General features: G+C 38.0%; 1 protein-coding gene across 2 annotated transcripts in view; it reads left to right on the forward strand.

Annotated features, from left to right (window-relative positions):
• USP40 (ubiquitin specific peptidase 40) overlaps window positions 1-18214 on the forward strand; it is a 33370-nt gene extending 15156 nt beyond the window's left edge. For both annotated transcript variants that reach the window (XM_084289619.1, XM_084289620.1), the window contains exons 15-32: window positions 401-471; window positions 1535-1854; window positions 2771-2897; window positions 3623-3680; window positions 4135-4188; window positions 5335-5423; window positions 6083-6169; window positions 7459-7495; window positions 8748-8812; window positions 9362-9436; window positions 10522-10648; window positions 11543-11637; window positions 12759-12877; window positions 13264-13329; window positions 13567-13777; window positions 14569-14664; window positions 15461-15555; window positions 15967-18214. In XM_084289619.1, the coding sequence (XP_084145745.1) occupies window positions 401-471; window positions 1535-1854; window positions 2771-2897; window positions 3623-3680; window positions 4135-4188; window positions 5335-5423; window positions 6083-6169; window positions 7459-7495; window positions 8748-8812; window positions 9362-9436; window positions 10522-10648; window positions 11543-11637; window positions 12759-12877; window positions 13264-13329; window positions 13567-13777; window positions 14569-14664; window positions 15461-15555; window positions 15967-16075 (1901 nt within the window). In that variant the 3' untranslated portion in view covers window positions 16076-18214. The remainder of the gene's footprint in view (window positions 1-400; window positions 472-1534; window positions 1855-2770; window positions 2898-3622; window positions 3681-4134; window positions 4189-5334; window positions 5424-6082; window positions 6170-7458; window positions 7496-8747; window positions 8813-9361; window positions 9437-10521; window positions 10649-11542; window positions 11638-12758; window positions 12878-13263; window positions 13330-13566; window positions 13778-14568; window positions 14665-15460; window positions 15556-15966) is intronic.
• The last annotated feature ends 311 nt before the right edge of the window (window positions 18215-18525 follow it).

The following is an 18525-nucleotide window of genomic DNA, read 5'->3' on the forward strand; positions in this document are numbered from 1 at the left end:
TGCAGTGTGGATGTTAGTATTTCAAAGAATATGCATGAAACACATTGTATGTAACTCACTTGTTAAGTCCAGCCTTTTTGTTTTAAATCTAATTATTGGCTGTTAAAGCTTATCTAGATAATCCTGACCAAGTAGCTTTATCAACTGCTAGTGTGAGCCTTGATTTGTAAGGGAAATGGAATTGAAACATTTGTGCTTTGGCCATCTTCAATCTGTACCTACTCTTGTTGCCCTTCTTACTTGGGTGATCCCTAACTTACCCCTGTAAATTCTAATCACACAGCAGCTTTTGTAGTGGTGGACTTGAGCCAGGGTAGAATGTGCCAGCATATAGCAGTTACCAGCTGACCCTGCATGTCTGTTTTTGGGGGAGAAGAACTTGATGACTTGTTCTTCTTAGGAGATGAGCTGACACTGGACTGCTTTGGGCTGGCTGATGGAGCAGACATTTTTGTGTGGAATGGGAAAGAGGTAAGTGAAAAACAAATATTTTTTGTCAGTTCCCAAGAGATAAGATGCAGTCTCTAAACATGGTTTTGGAAGCTTCAGTCAATTTTGCAGCTGTGCTGCTGACATGCTAACATTGGCTTAGAGGACACCTCTTCAGCCTCATGTAGAATACAGTATATTTACAATTTGTCACTATTAACCTTCTGTGTGATGTACAGTGTAGTTCTTGGTAGAACTGTGCAGAATACAGAATGTGATATGGTCAGATTAATAGGTGCCTGTAGGTATCCAATGCCAGTTACACTGGAGTACAATCATGAGAAGATCTGGTGCCTCTTGGTAGGAGATCAGTTGATTGTAATGTGATAACTAATGCCCTGTGGTGAACCATTCACCTATTTTTGTATGTGGTCTCCCTGAAATGCTATGCTTCTTTCGGGTCCCCTCAATATCCAGGCTTCTGCTTAACTTGCAAATGCTTGTTTCAGTGATTATGTAACACAGCAGAAGTTTGCCCTCCATCTCTATTATGGAATAAAATATTGCTTTAAACAGATTTTTGTTGTAAAAGTATTTATATATATATCAATATATTATATATATATATCTATGGATATATATATAGCATATCCAACTTCTTACACAATCAGATTACTTTCAGTAAGTAATTATACTCTTGGCCTTGATAACAAATCAGAAAGCACAGACTTAAAAATCTAACTCTTCACCTGCCTCAGTCACGCTAATTTTTTAATATCCTGAAGGGTTAAAGTCAGCTATTCTAAATTGGTAGAGACTGATTTTTCCACCCACTGTTTACTCAGTTACTGTTACCAACATTATATACTATCCGTACAAACATGGAACAGACTTTAGCAGCATGCTTTTCTGTCCCAGTAAGTTTGAGTTACTCTCGTTGTTTGTTCAGTAGGCATTTGGTCAAAAATGGCTTATTTCTAATCAGAGAGATTCCACCTTTTTGCTTCAATAATTTTGCTGTTGTCACTTACTGCTGTATAGTATTTCCTGTTTACAAAAATGTGCATTATTGAACTCTACATAAACCATGTGTTCCTTACTTCAGGTTGGAGGCACAAAGGTGATGACAGGCCCTGATCATGAACCTGTGATCATAAACGTTCTTCGTCTGGCAGAGTATAATGAAGGAGGGAAGGGTCAACACTTCACAGAATCACAGCACATCTTTCCGTGCAGCACAAAACTGGAGGATCTGCACAGGGCCTTAGCACCGTCAGGAGGAATCATCTTAAAGAATGGCTCAGGACCTGATAGAGAAGGCAAGAACTGGGAAGTACTTCTTGAAGAACAGATGAAGGAAACAATCAGAAGCGTTGGTCTGACAGATGGATGTTCAGTGCTAATCTTAGACAGCCATGACCAGAGGTAACCGTTTTGATTTTAAGTATGATTAATCAAAAAAAGCAGTTGTGGCAAAACCTGTTCAGTTAAAATTATGCTAGATGTGTGTGTACGTATACATGTTTCTATGTACATTATTCAAATTAATTTTCATTTTGTGACCTTTCAAGATAATATAGTCTTAATGTTTTTGGGATCTCTTATCAACTGTTACATATTTTGCTCCTAAAGTGCAGAGGCAGTCACATCCTTTACACTTTAAATAGGAAACACCTAATGAGAACAAATTGTGCCCAGTGTGCTGGCACATTTTTGGAGTAACTTCCATTTCTAAGCCTTGAGTTTCGTGGTTCTCTGAGAGACTTGGTGGAATGAGAGAACTGTGCAGTATCAGAAGAGTATTCAGCTCTGCTGAATCTCTCAAGTTCTAAAGTTGCCAGAGGCAAGTTTCTGGTCTCATTTCCCTTCAGAGTGCATAGTCCTGAGGGTAGGTTCCTGTTTTTAGAGATGTGTGTATGTGCTTGTTATATAAATTCTAACTTCCTAGCTGAAACAGTTCTGAAAAATTGCAACTACATCAGTGAGTTCTCAAAGACCTGTTTCTGTTTGTGTAGTAGCAGACACATAGACAAAGTCTCAAAGCCTGGTTATTACTTGGTTTGTTTTTAAAATATTTTTCCCAGAAGGTTTAAATCCAGCCTTGCAAAGTGACTTTGAGTGCCTTCAAAAGCTATATTTCCATTGAAAGACAATTACCAAAATGGTTTTTCCTGGTTTACTCAATAGCCAGCCCAGTGGTGCCTGAATTCTTCCTGAGGCCATCGCTATTAATGACCTTGGAATTTTTGATTTATTTAAGAGCATTGGTATTTAGCAATCTAACCCAAATAATACAAAGTTCTCCTGTCTTTGACTATGTTTGTACTGCTCATTTTTACAGCTTTGTGAATGTTTCAAGTGGCAATTTGACTGCTTTTACATACGACATCAGCTGGCTCCAAGTTAAAAACTTCTGTGGAACGGAAGATGAAGAGAAACACGTTAAAATTACTGCCACCATTGAAACAGTAAGAAGTCTGATTGTTCAGGCATTTAAGACAGGCTGTTTCCCTGAGATGTTTGGCCAGTGCAGTTTGGGCAGGTTAACGAAGACTGGTTTTAGCATTTGAACTGAAGCTACTGTAGTGAAAATAGTGTGCAGCTTGGAGTTAAAGCTACTGGAATATTTTTGTTCTGTAATAAGACCATAACGCTGGTAACTTAAAACAGTGCAGTCTACACTAGTGTCTTTGTGTGAAACAGTTTTCTTTTTGGACCATCCTGTAAGTAGATTGAGGCTTTGCCAGTAACAAAACCTGAAAGAGGAAGAAAATACTATTTCTTCCTTTCAAAACAGGATAAGAACGAAATGCTGTTTTTGCCAAGGGGTGGATTTCTCTGATACTTTTTCTGCTTTTTAAGTTATTTCCTGTTACAGAGCGTACTGCTTACAAAGTGAATACTTGCAAAATATTAGTCTTTTGATAAATGCAAAAGTTAAATACCATTTTCTTTTCTTTGGAATACTTTTTATAAGAAAAATTTCTCCAAATATGTTGCGTGTAATAAATGCACAGATATCATATTTCTGAGTGATAATATTAAAGAAATGTTTTCTTAGCTGTGTATAATGTTAGCAGGAATACGAACATAACTGGGAAGAATTTAAAGTGAAGGCTACCTTTTGTGGACTTGAATTTGAACAGCTGACATTGTTTTTTGTGTTGGAGGTGTTAATATTGCTTTCTTCTAGGTGATGTCAGATATCAAAATGAAAGCAATACAGGAGCTTCAACTAGACGAAGAGCTAGGTAAGTGTTCAACTGCTTCACTTACAGATCTGATAATGTTAAAATTGCATAGAATGACAAGACTGGCTGAGGTGGGGAGGGACCCCTGGGTCCACCTGTCCCAACCCTGCTCCAGCAGGGACACCCCGAGCAGGGTGCCCAGCCCCACATCCTGGCGCCTCCTAAAGCTCCCCAAGAAGAGTCTTTGGAAACATGGCCAGTTTCATATTTTACTCATTGTGGCTAACAGGTGGCTTCAAAGAGAAAGTAATCTTTCACTGAAAGGATAAAAACTTGTTTGTGAAGTCCCTAGGAATTCAGTCCTTTTGATGTAATATCTCCAGAGGAAGGCCTCTAGGATAAACGTGTTGTTGTCATTAATCTGAAATACGTTACCTGTCTAAATTTCTGAGCCAGATTTCTTATTTGAATTGTTTAATATATCAACCTCTCTTCTGCACCCTTTTTGTTACAGCAAGTGACAGTTGTCTTAGACCTGTTAGTGGAAATGGAAAACTTCTCTCTCCAGGTAAATTTACTTACTTATTTCAGTATCATTCTTTAAGAAACTAAAAGACTTCAATCCTGTGGTGATGGAGGAAGCACTGTTATGCTCCTGCTCACTGTGAGAAGGCTGCTTGTATCTGATGTTAAACAGAGTAATGTGTGGACTTTTGCTTCCACAGGAATAGAGGAACTTGTTCATGCCACAGCCTGGTTTGTGATTTAGATGTGTAATACTACTGCCAATGTATAACCCTGCTTCTGATGACCAACTTTAGTAGAATAGAAACCCAAGCTTTATTTTCACTGTTGTTTGGGCAGTAGTGAGAGACTATAGATCAGTTTTGCAATTGTTGGAAAATATTTTCCCTATTTTTACTATCTTACTGGTACACTGCTAAAGTAAAGTACAACCAGGAGGCCAAAGAGATTAATTCCATTCTACTCAGCATTTGTCAGACAACATCTGGAGTGTGGTATCTGTTTTAGGGACTCCCCAGTATGAGAGAGAAACCCTAACAAACTATAGCCAATCTGGAGGAAAGCATCCAAGATGGTTTGGGGTCTGGAACATGAGGGAAAGGAAGCTTTTTTTTTTTTTTTTTCCAGCCTGAAGAGGAGGCTTGGGAGAAAATAATTGTCATTTTTTAACTCCTCAGTGTGGACCTGTGGAGGAGGTGGAGTCAGATTTTTCTCAGAGCTTCTTCACAGAGTTGGATAAAAGAATCAGAGGCAGCAGACACAAATTACAGCAAGGGAAATTCCCACTATGTGTGGTAGCAGGGGAAAGGGAATTAACCCTGAGTGGTTAAACAACAGGAATGGGGCACAGGGATGCATCGTTAGCCATCCTTGGAAGTGTTCAGAGCTTGACTGAGAAAACCTCATCATAGCTGGTCCTGCTTTGAGCAGGAGGTTGAGCCGGATAACCTAGAAATGTCTGTTCCATTCTGAAGTCTTCTGTCACCCCATACAAGGGGTGGTGGGGAGAAACCTTTATGCAGATTTGCCCTAGTGATAGAAGGCTTACGGATATAATGTAAACACTGTGGAAAATTAAGCTCCTTAAATGTCACTAAACTTTATCTTTCTCTAAAGAGCAGCATAGTAGAATGGATACTTTCAAGAAACAGCAGCTTATGGTGTTTGTCTTATTTTCTTTTCCCTGAAGTGCCTGAAGATTATACTGTCAAGGAAGCGGAACTGAAAATGGGAAGCTTGCTTGGGCTGTGTCGGGGAAAAGCTCCAACTTCCACACAGGTATAGAAGGGCTGGGACTGAAAAGGGACTAGAGCTGCTTTTTTGCTTTGTTCGTGTTTCCCAATATTTCATGTGGTCCTCTTTGTACTTTTATAATGGTTGTAGTGATAATTGGTATGGGGGAAAAATTGCTTACTAGTCTGAAGAATTATACGCGTTATCAGTAACGTTCACGTCACTTATCTCAGGTGCTCAAGGCCAAGAGCCTATACACTAACAGTTAACATAGCTCATTTGACTAATTGTAAATCACTTTTTATAATTGATCTGTTTGCAGTTTTCCATGTGCATGTGAGCAAGAGAGCATAAAGTAAGAAAAGGGAGATGATAATATATTTGATATCTGCAAGTTGTAAACATGGTGGGGGAGCTGTATATTTCTGATCAAAGTGCCAGAATAGGGCTTAAGCTAGCAGGTTTTATCTCTCATTTGCAGCAGGCAAAGCATGCATACAGCTGCTCAATGAAGCTCTAGTGATGGCCATAACTCAATTGCTTGTGCTCCTCTGTTCTCTGTAGTTGCAGTGCTGTTTGACTGATGGCAACAGTGCAATAGCTGGTACTGCATGCAATTACCAAGTGCATTAGGGAGAGTTTTTTTCTCTCAGTATTTCCATACTTAAATATGTATTCTAAACAGTTTATACTTGCCTTTTTAGCTCTTCTTATATTTTATTATTGGGCATGACCAACATATGGGCCCTGAGATGGAGATAGTTGTGGAAGAGACTGCCTCTGTGAAAGAAGTAAGTCTAGATGCTCTTCAAAGCTTATGCCATGCTTGGGTCAGGTTTGCTGCTCATAGAGAACCTTGTTTTGTACCCATGTGTCGCTTCAGCTTGCCAGGGGACATTGTGTCAAAGGAAGTGTTTGAACTTGCCTTGAGCTTTCACCAAATAGTAAAGAGACATCATGTTTCCTTCAAATGAATGTAGTCTCGCTACTTTATGTGTGACTAGCCACTCCTTTTATAAACAGCAATACTCAGAACGAGATGTAATCATGGCAGAGACTGCCAGTTAAATTTTTTATGTGGTAGCTTACATTTATTTCTCAGTACTAGATTAATCTTTGGACTAAATGATCTTAGAGGTCTTAAACAACCAGAATGATTCTCTGTGCATGCTTTTGAGTCATGCTATGCAATTAGGTTTTAAAAAACAGGTCTGTAAGTTAGACTGACAGCACTGCTCAAAGAGGACAAGGCAGCTTTTGATGATAATTATGGCCAAGTCCAGGTGAGATAGAATGTAGTGTATGAAGATGAGGCAGTGTCTTTGGGAATGTGTATTCAAAAAGTTGTTCTAATGTGCTTGACAGTCAAAACAGAAAAATCCAGAAAAATGCAGTGAGCACCATAACTCTATCTTGGACCAGTCAATCAGACTCAATAGTTGCATGGTTTGTGGAGGATGGTAGGCTGTATATGGACTGGAAAGAATTTGGAATTAAGACAATCATCTTACATTGCTTATGGAGAACGAGAGCTAGTGAGGGTTACTGGATTCAAGATGTTGCTACAGACACTTTTGCTGCGAACACTTCTGTAGTTTATCAAACTCTGAATGGATGAAATTAGAGTGACAGGAGTCAGGAAGAACTGTGGACAGTGAGGGAAGCAGTCCTCAGTACTGCAAATCCCTCTTTCTGGTCCAGAGTGCTGATATATAGAAGTAGTAGAAAGTGAGTTTTGCAGGTTTTATTTCTAAAAGGTGCGTTTTTGAGCTCAGAGGCAGAACTTCTTTTAGTGAACCAACAAACTGACAGCACAAACTTCTTTTAACAGTGTGTGTGAGCCTACTCACCTGACTCAGTAAGCTTCCTACAGGAGAAAAAAATCCCTATTTAAAGGGTATAATATCTAGCTCAAATGCACCATGTCTACATAACTATATTGCTATAGGAGTTGAACAGGAATCAGTCACTCTGTTTATGTGTCTTAGGAATTTTTAGTGTAGATTTCCTGAAAACTTTATTTCCCAACCTATGAATTGAGAATGTGAAGTTTCAACTTATGTTTCTCTTTTTTTTCCAGTGTCTAAATTTAATGCTGGAAAAATCTGGATTATCAGGTTAGTTGTACTGTTGTTTAATAATGTATTTTCCAGGCTTTTAAGACAGATCTTGGTACCCTAAAACTTATTAAAATGATTTATTTGTTGTTGTAATGTGAAGAGGGGAGAGGAAAGATTTATGAACTTATGGTTTTGCTCTGATAAAAGCTGGTTGTGCAGCTTCCAGCTTTGTTTAATTGCAATATGGCAAAACCGACAGTTTCTAAAATGTACACTTGGGTGCGCATACAGGTGAAGGTGTTTGGCAGTTTAGACATCAGTTTCATTGGAAACCACTGCATGTGATGAACTGCTTAAGAAAAAGGCATTTTTAGGTCACTTGGCAAAAACAAGCTCAAAATGAGATCACAATTTGGTCACTGTTTGGGAATCTGAGTGGTAGGAGTTCCTGTTACTGACCATTTTTATGAGGATTAAGGAAGAGATATAGATAGCACTTGCATCACACGTGAATTTCCTGGCTGAACGTCTTTGTGTTGATGCTGATGTGGAGGAAGAACAACAGACTTGGAGTGGTGGTGTTTCCTAGTTTTACTTCTAAACATTCATTAAATGCTGAATTTGTATTATGGTGGAGTGATGGCAGCATGTTAAGCCATACTCCATAAAAGATGTTCACCTGAAACACATTACTGTCAGAATACACATTGAATAGCCCAAGATAAAATTAAGTATTGTGTTCTTGTTTACATGTACATACGGGTGGAGTACATAATGACGTTTTAAATACAAGCTTAACCTTTTTCATTTCCCTGTGGTATAGGTTTACTGCCAAGAAACAGTAATTCTGTTTTCATTGCTTTCTTTTTATATTACTGCTTGTGGAAAATTAAATTCAGCCTTGTGTAGAGCTTTGCGATCTGACTTCTCTCAAAGAAATGTCAGGCTTCACTGAATTTCGATGTTGTTTAAAAAGACTGCAAAGTAGTCCTTTCTCCACATAAATTATTGATGTGATTCCTTATGTGCTTTGGTTTAGTTGTGAAAAACAATTTTTGTACTCTGCAAAGAATAAAGTGCATTTTCATCTGTTATCTTTTAATCAAATTAAAAAGTTTAGTTATACTTCTTCCTTCTGTACTTTATGCTTTATGCATAGGTGCTAAATCTTAAAAAAAAAAAAAAAAAAAAAAAAGCAACAACCCTTAGCTATGACTACAATTAAGACATCTGTAATGTGTGTTTTTTCTTCCATGAAACAGTAACGTTGGCTAATTAGTTTTCCTTGTGTGTTTTTGTTCTTTGGTAGGTGACAGCTGGCATTTGAGAAGGATTGACTGGTGCTATGAAGCAGGGGAAGCATTAAGTCAGGAAGTAAGAGGATCCTATTTTTTTTGACTTGAATCACATGATAGTTTTGACTTGAAACACACAACAGTGTCTGCATTTTTCTTTAGGGACTTTTCCAAAGAGAACTGCTATAAAGCAAATGTGTGGTGTTCTTGTGTGCTACTTTACTCAGCAGTGTTCTGTTTTCACAAGGCCTTATGAAGGCATTTTAACAATAGGTTGAAATGGAAACCTTACACACCTGGCTCCTGTTTTCAGGTATTATTTTTAAGCCATATCCACATAGTTTTTCCTGAATTCTAGGATTAGCACACATTAAGTACATTACAAACAAACAGATCTTAATTGGTAAGAGGTGTGAAGGAAATGTGCAGCTCAGCAGGATGCACTGGAAGACCTCTTGCAGTGCAGACTCCTGTAAATGTAATAGTTGTGTCCTGCTGCAAAGTTAGCTCCAAGTGGTGGATGTAGAAAAACCCTTGGCACACATTGCATAAAAAGATAAACCATAATTTAGAAAACAAAGCACAAGAACATGTAGACTTAAGTGCACTATGCTTTCTCTTCCTGCAGAATGCCACTCTGAAGGAACTTAATGTTTGTAGAGGAGATACTTTGGTTATAACTGAAGGAAAGCTTCCACCAAAGGTAAAAATATGTCCTTAGTCAGGTGACTGCATCTTGATACTTCAATATGAAAGTAAATTATTCTCTTGCTTATTCTAGAATTTTTCAACTGAAATATTTTTAGTCAGAAATAATGAATAATGCTTTTTGTAGTTTTACAACTCTAACCTTCTTTTGTTAAAAAAAAAAATAAAATAAAATTAGCCATTGCAGCAGCTTTGTCTAGAAGTGTCAAGGTTAACAAATCTGGAAGAAACCAGTATTTCTGGAATGCGAGGTTCTTGTGAAGGCACAATTCTTATGCTACTATTTCCTCATAAAATCATTAAAAAAAATAAAGGATTTTGTGTTTCTTTTTAAAGTCAGATTTTGTACTGATGGTTTTGCTTGAAAGTGGAGGGCCCTGCTGGGAAACTGTCATCAGCGATGGTCATGGAAGGTTTCTGCACAAGCAAACCTCAAGTGATATAGAGCATTTTAAGTTGAAACAGGAGGCTAAAAGTCCACAAGAAGCACTGGGCATGTAGTAGAGGTCTCAGCAATTTTGTGGTGAATAAAGCTTCAAAGAAAAACAGATACTTTTAGCATAGTTTATTGCGAGGACAAAAATGTAGGATAAGAACTTACTGCAACAGTACAATGGGTGGTAATAGAGCAGTTCAGAGCTGCATCTGAAGAGAAGAAGTAAAGCCTATATCCTGTTCAGAAAATGAGGGAAACATCCACTTACCTGCTTCCAGCCAGGAAGGGACACTAAGAAAGAAGCAGGTGAGAAAATCAGGAGCATCTCTGAACTGGCAAAACAACGTTGCAGCTAAATGAATACAGCTTCCTCTGGTAAGGTCATATTTATGTCTGGATCTCCAGACAAATGTCAGTCAGTTGAAAACGTAATGTTAGATGCCATATGGCAGAGCAGGATGGTGATAGCATGTGATATGAGGCTTTTTTTTTTTCACTGAGAAGTCCCTGTAAAAAGAATGCCAGTATCTTTACAAAAACTCAGACTTGAACGAGTTTTTTTTCCTTCTTCACCAGAGGAAGGTAAAAATTTTAATTTGCATTGGAACACATGGGCTGACTGTTTTTTTCTGTTCATTTTTCAGGGCTTTCTGAAAATTCCCATCTGGTGGTTCAAGCCTTCAAGCCATATGAAACATGGAGAAAATGGACAAGACCAAGTGAATGGGTTGGCCTGCAGGATGGATGATTTGCAGGTGTCTCCTGCTGGAGGTGAGCTTGATCAGTTTTCAAAAGGAGTCGTATTGCCTGTGATAACAATGAGGGCTTTTGGTCAAAAATCTAAATTTTATTCCAAACCTTTAAAATCCTCCTGAAACCTGTGGGCAACTGTACAAGTTTCAGTAAGCTTATGGTGAAAGGAGACATAAGAGATCTAATTTTTTATTAGATCAAGAATGCTGGATGGGACTGTTCATGCTTCTTGGCTATATTTGGTCAAGGACAAAGATTTTCACTGGAGTTTGAAGCCTGGGCTGTTTACCTGCCAGCAAATAAAATTGCTTCTCCATACTTAAGGCAGTGGCAGTATTATAAGGCATCAACTCAAAGAGCATGCATGTGATTTGACTTCAAATGTCAGATTCTTGATATCACATTTATCTCACTTCAAGCTAAATTGATTTTGGAGAAGTTGGAGAATGAGTACATTTTACATCTACATAAAGGGTTGAAAAGGAAGGAGAAAAGCAGTTGGGGAAACAACAAACTGGAAAAGGGAAAACTAACCAATTTTCCTCTCTATAGTAAGAGTAAATTCTTCCTTTGCTACTGAGCTGTGTTGCAGAAGTTCAGATTGTTTTTCCATTTTTCCTCCTTTTCTCTCAAGCTTTGTCAGAGTCTGACTTCCATGTTGAGTCTGGTAGTGTAGGTAAGAACAGTTTGAATTTTCCTTGCAAGACACCCTGCATTTCAGAGTCATAACCACTAATTAATACCATTTACAGACTTTAGTAGGTTTCTTAAACTACCATAAAAAACCTTAGGTCAGGTATCGAAGTGAAATCTCACCTACAAGTGACCCATCTCTTAGGACCATGGACAATGTCATACTCACTTTACTGTTGTTTTTCTTCCTCCCTCTTCCCCTCCTGCCCCCATCTAAAGACTCACCAGAATGCATCCAAACAGACACGGATCTGTGTTACGCTGGCAGTATAGAAATAGCAGGCGAAGCCACTTTGGAAGATCTGAAGATGCAGGTTAGATGCTCTCCTGTGTTGGAAATGTAAAGCAACACTGTGATTAATTGAGCTATATTAATACATATTTTTTATTTCCTTTTCCCTTGTCTCTAGTATGTTCTGATATGGCATTTGCTTATATGCCATGTTCAGTGGTAAGTACCAAGAGGCAGTTTGAGCATGTAGCTCAGATAATTCCTTAGTATGTTCCCTGCAGTTGCCATTCTACCTGTCATGTGTCCTGAGCTGCAAAAGCCTTTCTTGCACTTCATCTGGAACTTTGGCTTGCAGCCCTATTTTTATTTCACAATGTACAAATTATTCATGACAAGAACACATATATAAGCACTCCCCAAAAGCCACTTTTCATTTCCACATTGTTCTTGTATTAGTTTTCTGCGTGTTTTTTTGTATGTTGAATCTAATGAATAAAAAAATTGCTTTAGATGCACAGAAGGTCATGTTTGTCATTCAGGGAAATATAGCTTAGTTTCTTTGCCCGGAAACTAAGGTTATTTTTAATGCTTTTTTTAAACAGAAAAATAGAAGTTTAATACACTTTTAAAGGGAAAAAAAAAACACAACTATCATAAGACTCTTCTATTATTTAGCCAGTTGGCCATTCTACTTAACAGCATGGGAAAGGATATTTCTCCAGTTTCTGATCCATACCAGTATTTGCCATTTTGGTTATGACTTCAGTTTCACAGTCTCATCCAAACTGCTGCTGTGTAAAACTGCCCATTTGCATCTTATGAACAAGATTTGTCCTAGCATGGAAACAGCATTGTGTCCTCAATAAGGGCTTGAGGAAGCTTTTTACAGCACTTGATCATGGTAATGATTTTTTCAGCCTCATTCCCTCCCAGTTAGACAAATTTTGGTTGGGGAAAAAAAAAAAAGAGTACTTTAGAAGCTTAGGACAAACTGAGAAGTGTTGGGAGGGAGTGAAGGTCAACTCGCTTTGAGGTCGTAAAGCAAATACGTTGATCCTGCTCACTACCTGTGAGTCAAAAGCAGGAATAAATCTAAATACTTTGCCCTGTGTCTAATTGCTTCAATATAGCATTGAGAATCAATCACTTTCTTTCCAAGCAGACTGGCTGCTGAAGTTACTGAAGAAATGTTTGTTTTTTCAGGCTATGACCTTACCATGCCGTCAGGAGCACGTTGTCCCACTGCCCACATTTCTCAGAGCCTGGACAGTGGAAAGTAAGCGCCCAGGCAAGCTTTTACGACACAACAAGCAGCAACTCAAGTAGGTTTCTTATTGAACACTCAAGTAGTATTGCAAGAGACTGACTGAATTGTGAGATGGATTGGTGGAGAGGTAAATCAGCTCAGCCAAATAAAGCCCATCTCTGGTTATTTCAAGTTTTTGCTCAACACAATTTTCAACTCAAGTGGTATGGAATGGGCAAGTGTGAACATAAGTAGATCATATCACACTTGTTATGCTAAGCCTTATTTTATATTTTTAAATGCAGTTTTGGCAGTTTTCTGATTTTTTTTTTTGTGTGTTCCAATAGCCTCTTGTTTTGGTTCAGATCAGCGTGGATCTACTTGACTAGAAGCATGATTTTTTCTACTTGTGAACTTAGAATACATGACTGAAAATGTGTATAATCTTTGTTTTGTTTTCAGTGAATATAAACTGGGTGCCAGAGTGGCAATCTGCATAGAACCTTTGCAAAAAGAAGAAAACTTGGGGTAAGTCTTGAAAACACTTATTTCTTACTGGCATGTGTTTGAGATGTCACTTAATCTAGCAGTTTTTTACTTAAATACTTTTAGTGAAGATTACAGATGTCGCTGTGCTTGAATGCTCTTATTTTCCTCTGGTAGAGCTGTTGTCTAAAATAAGGGATGGTGGGAGGCAGTGAAAACTAATATTTCTGGATTCTAAAAGCATGATTCACAGGAGTGTTTTTTTCTTTCTTGTGACAGCCCACATGAACTGCTGCTTCGAGTACAGATGGGCATACCAGGGGAGAGGGACTACTATGACTCCGTGGATTTGGTGTGGGATATCTCCAAAGAATGCACTACCTGGGCACTGAGGCAAAGAGTGGCTTCTCACTATTGTCTCCCTGTAGATAAAATTGAGATAGCCAAATACTTCCCTGAAAAATTTGAGTGGCTGCCAATATCTAGCTGGGTAAGATCTGGAATGACAGAATCTAGCAGTTGTTTTGAGAAATGTACATGTTGGTTTGTATTACAGTTCTTCAGCATGCATATTTGAATGCACATCTTTATCTTCCTGCAATGTGAACGTGCGGTAAATTTGGTGGAAGTGGTTTATTTCTTCAAGGGTCTGTTAGGTCTTCGTTAAATTACAGCTAAGACATTAGGATTTTTAATTACACCACAAGTCATTGGAACTTGCAATTTTGACAAGTTCCCCCAAAAGACTTTTATGTGGCTAAGAGAGTAGTTGTGGTTGGCATGGGATAAATCTGTAGTTCATTCAAGGTTTCTCATGTACTACTAAATTTGTTTGTATAGGTTGAGAAACATTACTTAGTTGCAGTTCATGAGTATGGCTGTTATGCAAAGGTATCTTTTGCTTGAATTTTTCAATCTGTTGCTGTTGCAATTAGATAATGGAAATGACAGACATCTGTAGAAGTAACAGAATCAGAGCATTTCTTCCCTTCACTATACGAGAAGTCCTTTGGCTGAGAGTTGTCCCTGATCACAAAGTGTCATTTACTTCGTATAGGTGAGCTGCAAGAGATTGTGTGGAAGAGGAAAGAGAAATAAGTGTTTTTCTCATGAGGAAGCAACAAAAAACAAAATGACTTAATTTTCATGACAATAGGACTCTTGATTAAGTAATAATAGCTAGTGGGGACCCTACACCTTTAGGGACTGCCGGCAGATGTCAGTTTAAACAAATTCCTGAAATCAGCTGTGTATGAATGTTCTACTTTGATTTTTATACAGACTCAGCAAATTTCAAAGAGAAAACGGAAGAAAAAACAGGAGAGTTTACAGTCAGCACCTTATCATCTGAAAGATGGAGATACCATTGGGGTGAAGGTAAATTAATGTGGCTTTAATTATTGCCCAAGGATTAGGTTCAGACACTGTCCCCTCTGCGGTTAATCAAATTCGTTCTGGTCTTCCTGTATCGTGCTACATTGGTATGAAAGTTTTAACATAAGAATCTGGACTGCGCATGGTGTAAAGGGGGGAACCTTGTTGGTACTGATGTTTTTTTCTTCCTGTTCTTAACCATTTGTGGAAGTTCCATGCTTTTCCCCGCTTATGTCCTGCTACTGGCACTAGAGGGCAACACCTTAGAGGTTTTTGTGGAGTGCTCTCTTAGCCAGTGTAAGACACTCAGTTTCTGCTCTATGCTTGTACACTATCCAGAAGAAACTGAGTTTTTCTTGCCCTCATTTTGTTTTTTCAACTGAGAATAAAATCCAAGAACAGTGCCCATTAAAAACATATCCTAAATTTAAATCCATTACATTTCCCAAATAATTACTACAGATCTATTTAAGTACTTAAATAAATTACATAGCAGTATATTGAGCTCTGAATTGGTAATAAAACTAACTTAGGAGACCTCTGAAAGAACATACTTGATGAATTATCAGGCAGTGTGCTAGAGGTCTGGTGTCCTGTTCTGATGTATTGAGAAAAATTTCTGATTAAGGCCAATTCAGAGGGGCTGAAGATTTTTTTTGCCTTTTTTAATCATCTGCATTTAACTTGAAATCAAATTAGAGGAAATGCCTTAAATTTATTGTTTAAACTCATTGATATGTAGGAAATAGTTTTGGTAGATGGAATTTAAATGAACCCACTCAATCTCTTTTGACAACAGAATCTTCTCCTTGATGACAGTAAGGACTTCAGCACAGTGAGAGATGATCTTGGAAAGGAGAAACAAAGGCAGCTTGCATTAGAAAAAAAGAAAAGGTATTGAATATTTACTTGTATTTTTGTTCACAAATGTGAAAGCTGTTCTTTACAGCCTAGTCTTTCAGAGTACCTTATTACCTGGATAATTTGTTGGGACAGTGCTAGCTGTTAGTGTACAATTTTAGTAGTGCCAAAAGAAGCGCTCAGATAATTCAGTCTTCTGGCTTTAAGTGCCATGTTCCTACCTTAGTTTTTTTATTCTTGCAATACGCTGGACAGTTTGACACTGCCTCTGGAGATGAAAAACGAACTCCTTTGCTGCGCTGGCCATATGGAGGTCATAAGTGGGAACTGGCAGTATCATTCTTACAATTTAATGGAAATTGGGTTTCCAGTCCTGCTGTCTCACTCTGCTTTAGGTGCTAAAGCTCATACTAATTTCATGCATCTTAATTTTTTTTTTAACAGTCGGCAAGCTGAACGCTTACAGGACCATGTTTTGTCTGAGGAAAAACTGAATACTAAGCAACGTAAACCAGAAGTGGCTCTTTCTATCAATGTGGGAGTTTTCAGATAGCACAGGAGATGCTTTGCTGACAAGAACCTACTGCCGATGTACTGAATTGGAGTACCTCAACTGGACCAGCAAGAGGGATGCTTGTTCTCAAAGCGTCTTCAAGAATCACCGAGACAAACTGGATATAGGATTTAAGATAACTGATTTTCTTCTAATCTCTCTTGGAAGTGCTTTTGCATCCCTTTGTCAATGTGGTACTTATTCTCAGGCTAGGTAAATGCACTTTATTCATGAGAAAAATGAATAATATATTGTATTACCTTTTGGTGACTTTTTATAATCACCCTAAATGCTCTTTTTTGTCTGATGCTGATGTCTTGCACCATCACTATGAAGTTTGCTTCCTTTTTTAATGCGGTCATAAACATATCTTTTTAGAAATTATTCTTCTCTCTCTGATCACTAAAGTTACTAGCGATACCAGAGTTTACTTCTGTCTGTTTATATATAAACCTAAATCTGTAGTAACTCGAATCCAATTTCAGGAATGAAGGAAATGTAGAAGTCTCTGGACAAAGGGTAGTAAACTGACTAAGAAAGGATTAAGTTCAGAATTTGTCAAGCTCTTAAACCTGAAGACCCTTTCTGATATGAAATAGTAGTGCAGTAGCCCTACATTTTAAAGTTGCTGGTGATTTTTTATTATTCACAAGCTTCGTTAAACAAAAGGATGGAAAAATTGGGTGGACCTGTTGTTTGGTCTTGTATGAGTTCTAGTGTACTGAGGAAAAAGGCTAATATTTGTTACACTTGAGGAAAAAGAAAATGTTTCTCTTGGAGTCAGACGGTTGATTTACAGCCTCCACAATAGAAGGGCATGTAGGCAGCCCACTAACAAACAGCTGAACTCAGTATCAAAGGTTCTTAAATGTGAAGTGGAATGTTTACCAAATGCTTGTAAGATTGGATCTCAAGATTGAGAGTGCCTGTAACTACCTAATGAGACTGTGTTTTCTTACCCCTGAAGCTGGGAATCAGGGTTTACTAAAAGTTGATGTTTTAGCATCTTCAGATAAACTTTTCTAGTGCTTATAATACTTAAACTGTGTTCCCCCACTGCACATGCCTATTCATTACCTAATTTCCCATCAGGTTCAGAATTTTCTTTGGCTTAAATTGTCAGTACTAGTTGTACTCAAACTCTTAATGGAATTAACTGTTTCTAATCAAATTCTAAGCACACTATGAATGATAAGGTGACCATGGAATAGCAGAAGATAACACAAGCATTTCCATGCAGCAGTAAAATGCTGATGGCATGTAATGTGTTTGCCTTTTGCTGCTGGGAGCCTGTGCAAATTGATTATTGTATCAAATGGAGTCTGCTATTAAACACACTACATAGCCTTGTTGAACTGCACAAATGTTTGGAAATCTTTTGAAATGAGCAAGGCAACTTTTAAAAACAACTGTTCAACATCGCCTGAAGTAGGGTGAACAAAATACAAGTAATTTTTGGACACTACTGTATTTAATCTGTTTCACGTATGGAGAAGATTTTGTAGAAGATGTGAGTACAGCAGACTACTAAAATTTTGACTAATGTGAGAAAATTCACTGACTTCACCTTTTGTAAATTAGTAATATGCTGGTATTTTTGACAATTTCAAGACAAACTGACAGTATGAACAAAATAAAAGGGAAGAAAAGTCAGAAGTACCTCATCTTGAAGCATGTGATTAGTCTTTAATCCTTTTGGTAGGTTTAAAATTCAGCAGTTTCTGTGCTTTCTTATGATGTTTCAATCAAGGGGGTATTTTAATTTCCTAACTCTTTTGGTCATAGGTGGGCTTTACTTGAATCTTGAACTCCTGGAATCCTACTCTTATAGATTTTTTTTTTTCTGATAGAGTTGAGGGCAACCAATTTCTTTCTCTCCAACTCAGCTTGCTGTATCCAAATTATTTTGTGAAACCTTCTTCCCTGTCAGCAAGTCGTCTTGTGAGCCAAGGTTTACAGAAACTGTGGCACATGCTGATTAGTAAGGTAAAGGAGAAAACTTTTTTATTTGCAAGTGCATTGCATTGCACTTCCTGTGCTGTCACTTTATTTCCTACAGTTCCATGCTGGACGGCTGTATTGGGCTTAACCTTCCCAACTACTTCTTAATAACTCTAGTCTCTTCTTGAAAACATGAGGTTTGGAGAAATTTAACTATGAATTACAAGGACTAACGGGGGGGGGGGGGATCCTAGTATGTGCCTTTGAAGTGTAATGTAGCAGCTTCTGCACTGAACCAGTATTGAATTATTTCTAATGTTGGCTCAAAATGCTTTCTTTTTTTTGTTAAAGCTATTGTGGACCGTTCCACAAATGAGAGTTCATTAAAAGCAGGGTGGGGAGAGGGAATACCTTTTTAAAATGGAGTCTTTGTGATTCCACAGTTTGTGATGGTTATATTCCAAAGCCTGGAAAAGCTTTTGTCTTTATTTTTCAAGTGTTCTTCACAA

This window comes from Netta rufina (assembly GCF_964035555.1).
Source record: "Netta rufina genome assembly, chromosome: 6".
Lineage (NCBI taxonomy): Eukaryota > Metazoa > Chordata > Aves > Anseriformes > Anatidae > Netta > Netta rufina.